At 33.0% G+C, this 12,191-nt stretch overlaps 1 protein-coding gene across 1 annotated transcript in view; it reads left to right on the top strand.

The window, feature by feature from the left end:
* Positions 1-11,367, top strand: part of LOC145263198 (uncharacterized) — a 208,543-nt gene extending 197,176 nt beyond the window's left edge. Inside the window, exons 10-12 of the mRNA XM_080120265.1 lie at positions 274-353; positions 7,238-7,336; positions 10,590-11,367. Coding sequence (XP_079976391.1) covers positions 274-353; positions 7,238-7,336; positions 10,590-10,662 — 252 coding nt within the window. The 3' untranslated portion in view covers positions 10,663-11,367. The remainder of the gene's footprint in view (positions 1-273; positions 354-7,237; positions 7,337-10,589) is intronic.
* The last annotated feature ends 824 nt before the right edge of the window (positions 11,368-12,191 follow it).

Here is a 12,191-nt window from a genome sequence, read left to right as displayed (position 1 = left end):
AATGTTTTGGCTGTGGTATTTCAATCTCACTGGCAAGAACCAACGAGAGCTCCTATCTTCAAAAAGAGAGAGATACAATTCATCTAGAGACTCATTCGTCACGAAGACTTGCAAACATATTCTCCACACTACAATCCACAGGCACAGATTCGACACGACACGCCCAACTCGAATGAACAACTACAAACTTACTAAAAGTTCAGATATGTTGTTTGTTATAATCTATTTAATTTAAACTCATATTAACACAGTTCACTTGCTTTTTCTTTCCAGCATGAAACTGATGGCAATTGCTCAAACTTTTTTGCTCTAAAAAATATTTCATATTGTGGCTATCATCCCAGAAATGAAAGGTAAGTAAAAAAAAAACTGTAGATCAAATCATATTTAATGTTCCTAGTTTTTAAGTGGTAAAAAATTTGTGACGCAGATTTTGAAATTGCAAAACTGAGTTATTTTAAGCATGTTGAGCAAACTGGGAAAAGTGAGATGTAGAAAAGAATAAAAAAAAAAAAAATTGTTGAACTAAACATGTTTGAATATACAAACACACACACACACACACACACACACACACACACGCACGCATATATATATATATATATATATATATATATAAAATAAATATGTATTATATACATTTGAAACCAAAAACAACGCATTATTACAAAATAAACAGACATTTATTTTTTTTGAAAATTATATTGAAATTCATAAATATATTTCAAGGCAAAGCCTCATCATCAGTATGTCTTTCTTTTTTTTTCTTTTTTTTGTCATGTTGTTGCTGGGGCAGAGAATCAGAAAGTAGAAGTCCGTTTGTTGTTTTTACGGTAGTTTTTTTAAATCTCGGAACGGTGCGTTAGGTCACGCGGGATTCACATTAAGATTTCTTGTTCCTTAGAAGCGCTGGTTGAGTTTGAATAAAATAAATACGTATTATATACATTTATTTTGTGACGATTAATCGGTATCGGAATCGGAAAAAGTATAGTCTAATTTCCGATTCCAAACTAATTCTTTAAAATTTCTAAATAAAAAAATGAAACAAGCAGAATTTATATTTTTTTTTAATTAGAAGTTATCCCTTTACAACTTAAGACTGAGAAGGGTCAAAGAATGAATTATAAATCTCATTTACAGATTTAACATTGATTCACAGAGTTTATTTTATTTTATTTATTGGTTATTTATAACTTGCCTACTGCCTTTGTAATCGTTTAGCATCTATTCGCTAAAATGTCTATGTGCCCTCATCCAAGGGAGTTCATATAATTATTAACAAATTTTAAATCCTCTAGGCTGGAGAGGGATAAATTTCATTGGCGCCAGCTGTACATTAGGATGCTTGTCATCTGCTTCTTCTGAAATAATTAAAGTTTTATGGCACCTTTTTGGGCACACTCTAAACATACTTTAATTTGTTATTATTAGTTTTTATTGTAAGCAAAGTAAATATTCCAGAGTTCACTTGCTTATTCAATATCACAGACTTTAAAAAGCTTTTCGCACCTATTTGATAAACGGCCATATGGTGTCTATTATAAACTTGAACTTTAATATCAAAGATTTAACATGCTTAGATTTTTTTTCTGGTGCTGGTTTTTTGATCACCACATCCTTTGAAATATTTCATGTTCTTGGTTTTGGCACAAGTGAAAATATGGATGAAAATTTCACAAGTTTATCAAAACTTTGAGAAGTTTGTTAACTTTTAAAAAAAATTCATTTGCATTTAAAATACTCAAAACAGATGAGATTCTACTTTTTAGGCGATTATGTGTGAGCACACTGAAACGGTATTTTAGAATTTAGAATGGGGGTTCAGTTGTGCATATAAATATAATGTAAATTGATCCCATTTTGGTACATTATAACTTTTTAAGCAGTTAAGTAATTTTTACCAATAATTCAAAGGCCGATCAGCAAAATAATAAAATCACATGTAATTGTTATATTTTTCGTATTGCCACTCGTACTTAGGGCTAGTAGTAGGAAAAGAGCGTAGTTTTTATGACTTTTAACAATACTATATGTTAATATGATAGCGTGTGTGTTATTTATTGTGTGTGTCACGATTACATCCGAGTGACTATTGATTAATTATGGATTTCTATTTCTAATAATAAATAATTTTACCAAGAATTCTTCATAAGTTTTGCTTTTGGTTTCGATTATAGCTGATGGCACTTACGTCATTTATTTTCTTATAAATAATTTTACCAAGAATTCTTTATAAATTTTGGTTTCAGTTTCGATTTCGATTATAGCTGAAGGAACTCAAGCTGATGCACCCAAGTCATATGGATATATTTTTTTATTTTTGAAATCGCAACTTTATAATATATAAAAACCGATAGAACATTAACTCTATAATAATATATACAAAATCTGCAAGAATTAAAATATCATATTTAACCATACTTAACGACTTGGCTACGCCGAGTGTCCTTGCTAGCTTAGATAAATACTTTTGAAGTTTTAACAAGAGTTACAATAATATCAGAGCATCTCTATTTACGCAATGAATGCCAACATCAATATATTACATGAATGAGTCCCCTGTGGAATTTCCACAGATCCCACTAGTTGTTATTATTTGCATCTTGTTTTTGTTTTGTTTTTTACAGCAAAGCAAATCAATTTAAACATTATAGAAGGAAGACACGTAATAGTTAACAAAGCCCAATGCCCTCTCCATGTTAAAAATGGTTTTCTAAATAGTAACATTATTATTTAGAAATTCGTTCATAACAATGACGGGGGGGGGGAGTGTTGTTAATATTTTGTTCTTACATCGTTTTCTCATTTTACCTATCAATAGTCGACTATTTTGAACTGTTTATGAAAACTTTCAAGTAGCATGTTGTATACTAATGACGAACTGATACAATTTGGCTTTGTTTAAAATCAAAATAAACTTTTTGTTGTCTTTAAATTTGCAATACATTACAACGGAAACATTTGAGAAAAAATATACCCGGAAATTACCCGGGGATTTTTATAATAATTTAAAAATTTACAAAAAAAAAAAAAAAAAAAAAAAAAAAAACAAGTCTCGAATTAAATATTTATAAATATTAAAAGAATCGGAATTGGAATCTGGAATCGAATTGGAATCGGAAATTTAGAATGGAATCGGTAATTGAATTGGAATCAGGAAAATTTTTTGAATTGTCCCACAACTAATATATGGGTCAAAATATTAAGGAAGGTCCACACAACGGGAGATGGTTTTTCACGTCTTTATTTTCAAAGAGTTAACTAAAAAGAGAGAGAACAAGATCCTGAAAGGAAGAGAGTTCTAAATAAGGGGACATCACTCTGGATGTCAACGGATTACCCTTAACAAAAACCAAAATAAAATAAATTCCAATTTCCAATAAGCAGATTGGATAAACAGCTTGCAGACATCTCCTGTTAAAAACAGGTCATGTGACCTGTTTTTACAAGTAGGTTCAAAACACAATATTTTCGGTTTGATTAGTGACATAATCACGTTGACACACTGATTTCCGTTAAATCACCAAAGTTAAGCAACGTTGAGCCCGTCCAGTACTAAAATGGGTGACTATTTGGCAATTCCAGTTGCTATATGTGTACTCCATTTATCTCGGTATTGTTTCCAGGGGTCTAGCACTTCTTGCCAACGGACTCAAGCAGTGCCAATTCAAGAGAGGTATGGTTGGGGATCGCGGCAATCTTTGCCTCACAATTACACATACAGCTCCCCTTAAATGGGTTATCCATTTCTTTTGAGACTGAATGGAGGCATTTCAGTGGCTGTGTGGATAACCTATTCATCTTTAGCGTCATTATTTTCTGCCATCTTTCATAGTCCGAATCTAATACTAGTTTTTTTTTTTTTATTTTTGTTTTGTTTTTTGCTACAGCGTTCCAGTTATTTCCTATCTGACATCAGTTCTTATAAACATGAATAATTATTCCTTATTTTGTTACGATTTAAATTTAAAATAAAATTCATTTTAACTGGCATGCAGAAAAGAAAGGGATAGACACTTCAGCTACTCTTTGATAAGTATTGTACATGAGCATGACCAATTCAAAATTAAAAAAGTAATTTAAGGTTTAGAAACCTCTTACCCCTAATTTAATTACAGTTAAGTTTTGAGACATTGTGTTGAACAAAGATGGCGGCGTAGTTCAGATCAGTAACCAAGATGGCGGCGAAGAATTAAATGCGGTCCATAACGTAGTAAACGGCGAACTGATTGAATCCAAAATTCGACAATTTTTACAATAATTTTGGGACGTTTTCATTGGTTGTTTAGCACAGCCGTTGGTTATAAAAATGATTGGTGAATCCATTCGTCTCATACCCCCATTACTCGTCTGATGGGGAAGGTCTCCTAGCGGCTTCGGCTGCAGGGAGACAGGGTAGTACCAGTCAAGGATTCGTCACTTGACCTCAGTCCAACAGGTGCTGTTGGACTGAGGTACATCACCTGGGTAATACCTAGGAGGTCCACCCTCCCAGGCCTTGCCACCGGGCTTTCCGGTGGGGCAAGTTTATTGCTTGCTGCCTGAGGCGCCCCGACCAGGGAATGCCGATGGGGTTACTCTGGCAATTTTTAAAATTGCAGGAGTGCCCCTTCTTTAGGGGAGCCTGCGGGGTTCCCACTTTCCGGCCTTGTGCCACATTTTGCTGATGTGGGCAGCAAATAAATATCTACCCCCATTACAAGTCAAAAACTTTTTACAACTATTAGCTTACTTAAAATGTTCTGGCAAGGGAGTGCTTCAATTCTCACTTGCCGATGTTGGAAAATGCTGAAAGAAAAAAAAAGGTACAGAAGACACACAAGCCTGGGACAAGGATAATATATCTTTTGAATTATCATTGTCCTCCTGACGCAAACATATGGGAAATGTTCGGAAATTATAGGTGATCATAAAATCAAATGGGAACGTTTAAAATAATTTATTTCAAAATGAGAAAATTTTATAAATTTCTTGAATTGATAAATTTTGTTATTTATAAATATTCTCATTTATAAATGCAAATTTGGCCGATATTGGAAGAGTTTGCGATTATTAGCATAGGGTGCTAAATCTATCTATAAAAATGAAATTGTCTGTGTGTGTGTACATTTCCCTACCAAACTACTCTGTCAATTTTCAGTCTACAGACTCAAAATTTGACGTAAAGAGTATTGAGATTTGGAAAAAAAAATTTTAATCAGTTTTCGGCCAGAAATTTCACTGTCAAGTGGTCAGAGTTCAGCGATTTGACCTTTGAAAACTCTACCAAATTCCTCTACCAATTTTGGGTCTAAACACTTGAAATTTCAGATGTAGGTTACTTGGACACGGATCAAACGTTTTAATTTGATTTGAGCCCAAAACAATAAATGTTAAAGGGTCGAAATTGGGGTCAAAGTTTTAAAAAATTTGACCTCTGCGATCTCTACCAAATTACTCAGCCAATTTTGGGTCTAAACATTTGAAATTTTACATAAAGTGTATTTAGACATAGGGCAAGCTTTTTAATTGGTTTTTGGCCGAAAATTTGACTGCCAAGGGGTCAAAGTTCAAAAGATTTGACGTTTGTGGTATCTAGCACACTATTCAACCAATTTTGGGTCTGAACATTTGAAATTTTACATAAAAGGTATTCAGACATGTAGCAAGTTTTTTAATCAGTTTTTTTTGCGAAAATCTTTGGGTTGAAAGGGTTGGACTTTGCAGACTCTACCAAACTCCTCTGCCAATTTTGGGTCTAAACACTTGACATTTTGGATATAGATTACCTGGAAATGAGTCAAACTTTTTAATATATATATATATATATATATATATATATGATTTTCAGAATGTGAGAGATTGTATATAATAAATTCCACAGCCAAACAACGTCGCAGCCCACAAGAGCCATGACAGTCAAAGAACCGGAAGTCCAAGACTCGAGTTTCGCCCTCATTTGGGCTCATCAGTTAGACACATCCGAACTCAGGATTCGAAACCCGAGCCTCTTGCATGCAAGGCAAGCACTCTACCAATTGAGCAAACGCCCTGCACACAAGAATTTCAATTAACCAACACAGATCAAGCAAACCGCGCCAAAATCCGACTGTGAAATGAACCTACTTCGTCTCAACAAGGGACGCGGTCATCCAACCAACTAATAACCCCAAGCTGATGGCTCACAGTCTTGGACTTCCGGTTCTTTGACTGTCATGGCTCTTGTGGGCTGCGACGTTGTTTGGCTGTGGAATTTATTATATATATATATATATATATACACACACACACACACACACACACACACACACACACATATGCACATAAAGTTATGAACAGTACATAGGGCCGGAGCAAAGCCAGGTTGAACTCCTAGTTGAAACTATTTATAAAAATTACTACTACTACTACTTCCAATAATAATAATAATAATAATAATGTTGTACATTAAAATAAGGGATCTTGTGTAACTGTGATCTTATGAGGAGAAGTAAGTAGCATCCCAGTTCCATTTTAATAAGCGTCAGTGTATATTTGGTTTTTTCAGCAACCTCATAACTCTCACTTTCCCTTATTTTGTCCTTTAGTCCTCACATTCCATGAGCAATGTTTCTAATAAACAGGGTAAAATTGCTGTTTTCTGAGTCAGATTGGCTAGTTTTGACCTTGGAGTAGTATTTTATTTTTATTTTTAGCTCCTTGCATCAAGTGGCTTCATACCTTGCCTGGAGCGATTTCCATTAAAAATAAAAAAATAGCCCCCTGCTGGTCTTAGTGTGGGTGTACAACAAAATGGTAGACCAATACTATGGCTCGTGAAATATTTTCTCTGTACAGAAAAACAATAAAACAGCTGAACAATGTTGAATGCGTTTTACATATATGGTGGACAAATAAAGATGGTGAACGATTAACATGATTTCATAGTTGACCTATTGTAAAGAAGCACCCATTTTTTTTTATTTGTGCCTGGGGAATGCATATATTTGTTTCCATTTACTTGCCTCCCCACGAAAATGAATATACACAAAGTTGGTTTTTAATGTGAGGAACAGCCAGCTCTCACAAATGAAGCACTCTAGATTGGAACAAAAATTAAAATTGCCCCAGTCTAGAACCTCTCCCTTTAATGCCCGATGACAGAATAGACTAAGTGTAGGATGAAAACAGATACTACACTGTGTTCAAGATGTAATGCAATGTAATAAAATTGTTAGTTCTATTTGACAGTTTCTTTTTACATTTTTACTTTCAGCTATTTTGCCTTCATTACAAAGCATCCCAGAGAATACAGATTTGCCTGTCACGTGTTTCTCGGTGACCATTCAACACGTGTTATTTCAGAAACTTTGGGGTAAGTCGATTTCTTAGATACGAAATAAGACAAATGTTCTAATTATTATTAGATGTAATAATATGTAAATAATGGTAATCTAAGTAATGTGAAAATGGCATGTGTAACTTTAAATTGAATAAATGATTAATAACAATATGAGGTGATTGAACAGCCATAGTGATTTAGAGCTGCAGTATTCTTTTTTTTGTATGTTTTTGTATAATCTGGAGTAATAGAATCTCATGGTTACAGCCAATGAGAATAGGCGGAATGTTATGGGGAGAAATCATTATTTTCGAATATTGAAGTGTAATGGTAGTTGTAAATGTACACAGGTGGCAAAAAGAAAGTTTGCACTTGTAATTTTTTCAAAAACTGCAAATTTAAGCTAAATTTGATGTAACTGTTTAGACAAACTATACCTCATTTGATTCGCCTTTTATTCTATAATTTTACCTGTTCATATTTGACTTTTAATTGAAATATTCTAGTGTTCACGTCAATTAAAAAAAAAATAACTTCAAATTGAGGAGGCAAAAAGAAAGTTCGCACAATGGAAAATTGTTATTTAAATGTAATTTTAGGACATTAATGCAACACAAATACAACAGGAACACAATGAACTAGTTAATATTTAGTAGCATAGCCCTTCTGTCATTTGACAGCCTGCGATCTTTTGGGAATTCCTTGAATTAGACTGCAGCAATACTCCGGGGAAAAGGGCATCCCACTTTTCTTTAAGTTTTGTCCAAAGTTCTTCCAGATTTGAAATTTTATCATTGCGTAGCTTTTGCTTGATGTAATGCCATACGTTTTTGATAGGATTGAGGTCTGGAGATTGTGCAGGCCAATCCAAACACGGAATAGCTCTTCCAGGAACCTCTTGACATTGTCAGCTGTGTGAACGGGAGCATGAAGATGGGATTATCATCCAAATTCCGACCAAAGTAGGGTAGAAAATGCTCAGTCAACATATTAATGTACTTGGTTGAATTAATTCGACCTTGCAAGCGAAGTATAAGGCCTGGGCCATTGGTACTAATAGTGCCCCACACCAAAACTGAACCTCCACCAGCTTGCAGCATTGAAACTGAGCACCTAGGATTAAATTCTTCGTCTTTCCTCCGATGGCCGTACTGCCTACTATCACTGCCTAGCTTATTGAACATGCTTTCGTCGTTAAAAAGCACTTTTGACCAATATGAAGAGTCATGATCTTCATTGCATCTGACAAAGTCTAGACAACGCTTTCTGTTCGTTACAGAAATCATTGGCTTGCGTCTTTCAACATATCCTCGTAAATTAAAGTTCTTTAATCTGTTCTTGACAGTAGAAAGAGAGCACTTTTTAACAAGATTGCACTGTTGTTGGATTTGGGGAGCTGTTTCAAATCTTTTTTAACAAATCTCCCCCTCTCCATGTTAAGACTGGTTTTCTAGATAATAACGTTATTATTTAGAAAGAGATTCTTTATATGGGAGAGGTATGGCTTTGTTAACTATTCCGTACTTTCACCTAACAATTTAATAAACAAAAGAAAATGTGTTCTTTGTCCCAAAATAAGAATAGTTAACAAAGCTCTTGGCTGGAATGTAATGCAACAGGAACTGACTTTCACAATTCACTGCTGACTGCCAAACACATCTCATGTTATGGGGAGAAATCATTATTTCCGAATATCGAAGTGTAATGGTAATTGTAAATGTATGAGTGTGCAATCCAGTTAATAAGGGTGTCAGGTCAATATAGTTATAATGGCTATAGAAGTACCCGGTCCTGTCTGGGAGAGTGGGAGGACTTTTCAGTTCGAGAGTGAAATATGAACTACTTCGTCTTTAGATCATGATGATGTCGCTCGTCGGAAGTAAGATAAGATTTTAATATAACAAATAAATGTGTCTTTAACGGCGTTCAAACATTACATAAGATGGTGGGTAAAAGTTTAGACAAAATAAATTTGTATGTGGCATCTGTTATTTCAAACATACCATGATTTGGTCCAGAGGGGAATTTTTGCAATCAAATTATTATACAGAAGATATGCTGAAAGTGGTAAATCTAGGTCATTGTAACATTTCAATAAACAAACTTGAACAACTCGTTCACACATGTTTTTTGCAACAAACGTTAAACAAAGTGAAGTCTTTTCACACAAATGTGTATTCACTACATTTACGGTGTTTTTGCCAGCGAGCGATCAAGAAGCAAATAAAATAATAAAAAGTCATTTTTACACATGTGCACGGTCGTTGATCTTCATTTTTTATCACCGCTTTCCATGTGTGTGGCTGTTGATCTGTAGTTATGTCATCTAGTGGCTGTTGAGCAACTTTTTAATTTCAGCAGATAAAACTCATACATGAAACAATAGAGATTGTTGCGGTTTCAAAGGTGTTATTGAGGAGAGAAAGTTGGTTCACAAAGGGAGAGACTAGAATTAATTCCTTCTAAATTCTAAAAAAAAAAGGCTAAAATTAATTTCTTCTTACTTAATTGTCTTACTGAGCTTTAAAAATCATTGACGAACAAACAGGTATTGAGGAAATAGTCTCTTAGGTTTGTACATTGCCGGCACATCCGGCCTGAACTCTTCCTCAACTCAAAATGCCTCGAAACTCTATCCCAACCTAAACATATGATATTCTTGCTGGTGCAAAAATCATGTCGTTTATATATATATATATATATATATATATATATATATATATATATATATATATATATATATATATATATATATATTACTTTTTCTGTAAAAGTCTGAGGACGCTACAGACGGCCAAAAAACGGCCGTGTAGCCGAAACAATAATGTAACTTAACAGAAAGATACGGTAATAAAAAATAAAACGCATATTTGCTCTACAACGGTATTGAGCACTTTCTTCAGTTTTTATTAATTACCATCTCCACTATATATATATATATATATATATATATATATATATATATATAGAAAAAGCAACATTTTTTTTTTACAACAACCTAATATTATCATCAACACTTGCTTGTAACGTGTTTTGTTTATGGAGCTAACCCTTTTCCCCCTTCGCCTTACTATCGCTAGGTACACTCGATTTACTTCCGTTTGTTGCTAGGTTCTGGTATGTACTTAGTGTATCCCTCCCGAAATTCATACTAGTTAGTATAATTTTTACTTACTAGGGTCCCAATATATATCATTATGCCATTTTACCTGAATTATTTTTACTTCTTTCATATCTGTCTCCTTGAACTTTATAATGTCTTGTTTATCTTTTTTTTTTTTTTCAGACTTGCTTTTAAAAGGTTCTACAGAGAATACATGGCATTCACCCATCCCACGGAAGATATCTATCTTGAATGACTAGCCTTCGCAATTGAAACCAGTTCCCAGCCAAAAGAAACAACATACAACCTTTTAAGTCCAATAGTCACTGACTTCAATGACATCACTATAATATGGATGCAACTCTACATTATTTTTCGACTCTCTCTCTTCCTTTCTCTTAGAATGAACCTGCAACTATTCTATTGACTGGTGGTTCCTCCAGGACGACCAATTCGAAATTTAGGATAACAGCCATTTTATTTTCTCTGAGATTTTCCTCGACTAGTAATCGTTTTTTTTTTTTTTCAATTTTTTTTTTTCAATTTTCTTTTTTCAATTTTTTTTTTCCAATTTTTTTTTTTTCAATTTTTTTTTTTCAATTTTTTTTTTTTTCAATTTTTTTTTTTTTTTCAATTTTTTTTTTTAAGTTCCTCATTTCTTTGGTAAACATTTCCTCTTGTTTCTATCAATTTCTCAAAGACAATCCAAATCTAAGAACCTTTCAGTTTTCTTGTATATTTATTTATATTAATTTATTTTGTTGTTATCTAGAATATTTATTAAAAAGAAAAATCAGAACTGAAAGGAATAATAAACAATATATATATATATGTAATCTTTTTTGTTATTTTCTTTTCTAAAAAGAAAAAAAAACTTTAAAAAAATGGAGATAGAATAACATCATTATTGAATGTGTGTTCTTATTTCAATACTAAGACAAATGTTATGTAATTGGGATTTTTTTTTTTTTTTTTTTAAAGTAATTATCCTAAAAATACTAAAAAATTAAACTATAACTTCATTCTTTTAATAATAATTTTTTAATAGAATCCATTCTCATTTCCATAATGCCAGACCAATTATATATCGCTCTTTGGTGATATTTACAAGAAAAAAGGCTACCAATACAAAAAAAAAAACTTTCTACTTACAATAATTCATTAAAAATCATCAGAATAATTCATTCCATTTTTATTTTTAAAATTTGGAGATGAAAACTGTATTATTCAGCTTATACGGACTACTATTCTCATCTTGAGTGTTCTAGTAATTTTTCGGTCAATGTAACCTACCTTCTTCAAATGTATCTTGTCGAATTCTGGAATCTTTCTTTCAAATTCAGGGAATCTGCACAGAATTTCAAATGGGACCCTTTATTTAGCCCACAGAGGTAGCATGCTTTTGTTCCGTTAGCCATGACTTAGAAGAAGTCCTAACACTCAACATACAATTGCAAATTATTTAGGACTTCTACCCTGAACGATAGCATTCTACTCCTCACATGGATTAAATAAAGAAATAAAGAGTTCTGTGCAAATTCCCGAGTTCAACAGAAAGGTTTCTGAGTTCCGGATACACCTGAAGAAGGTCAAAGGTTGTATCGACCAAAACGTTGTGAAAATAACACTCAAGAAGAGAACAATGGTCCGAAGGATCAAAATAATACAGATACAATTTATATTTATTATATTCTTCAAATCATAAGATAAACCTTTTTTTTTAATTTATTATATTTTTCAAATCATAAGATGAACCCTTTTTTTTTTTAATTTATTATATTCTTC

The sequence above is a fragment of the Euprymna scolopes genome, chromosome 38 (genome assembly GCF_053919585.1).
Source record: "Euprymna scolopes isolate OS-2025 chromosome 38, ASM5391958v1, whole genome shotgun sequence".
NCBI classification, from domain to species: domain Eukaryota; kingdom Metazoa; phylum Mollusca; class Cephalopoda; order Sepiida; family Sepiolidae; genus Euprymna; species Euprymna scolopes.
Note: the sequence above shows the minus strand (reverse complement) of the source record. Positions and strands in the feature narration are given on the sequence as shown.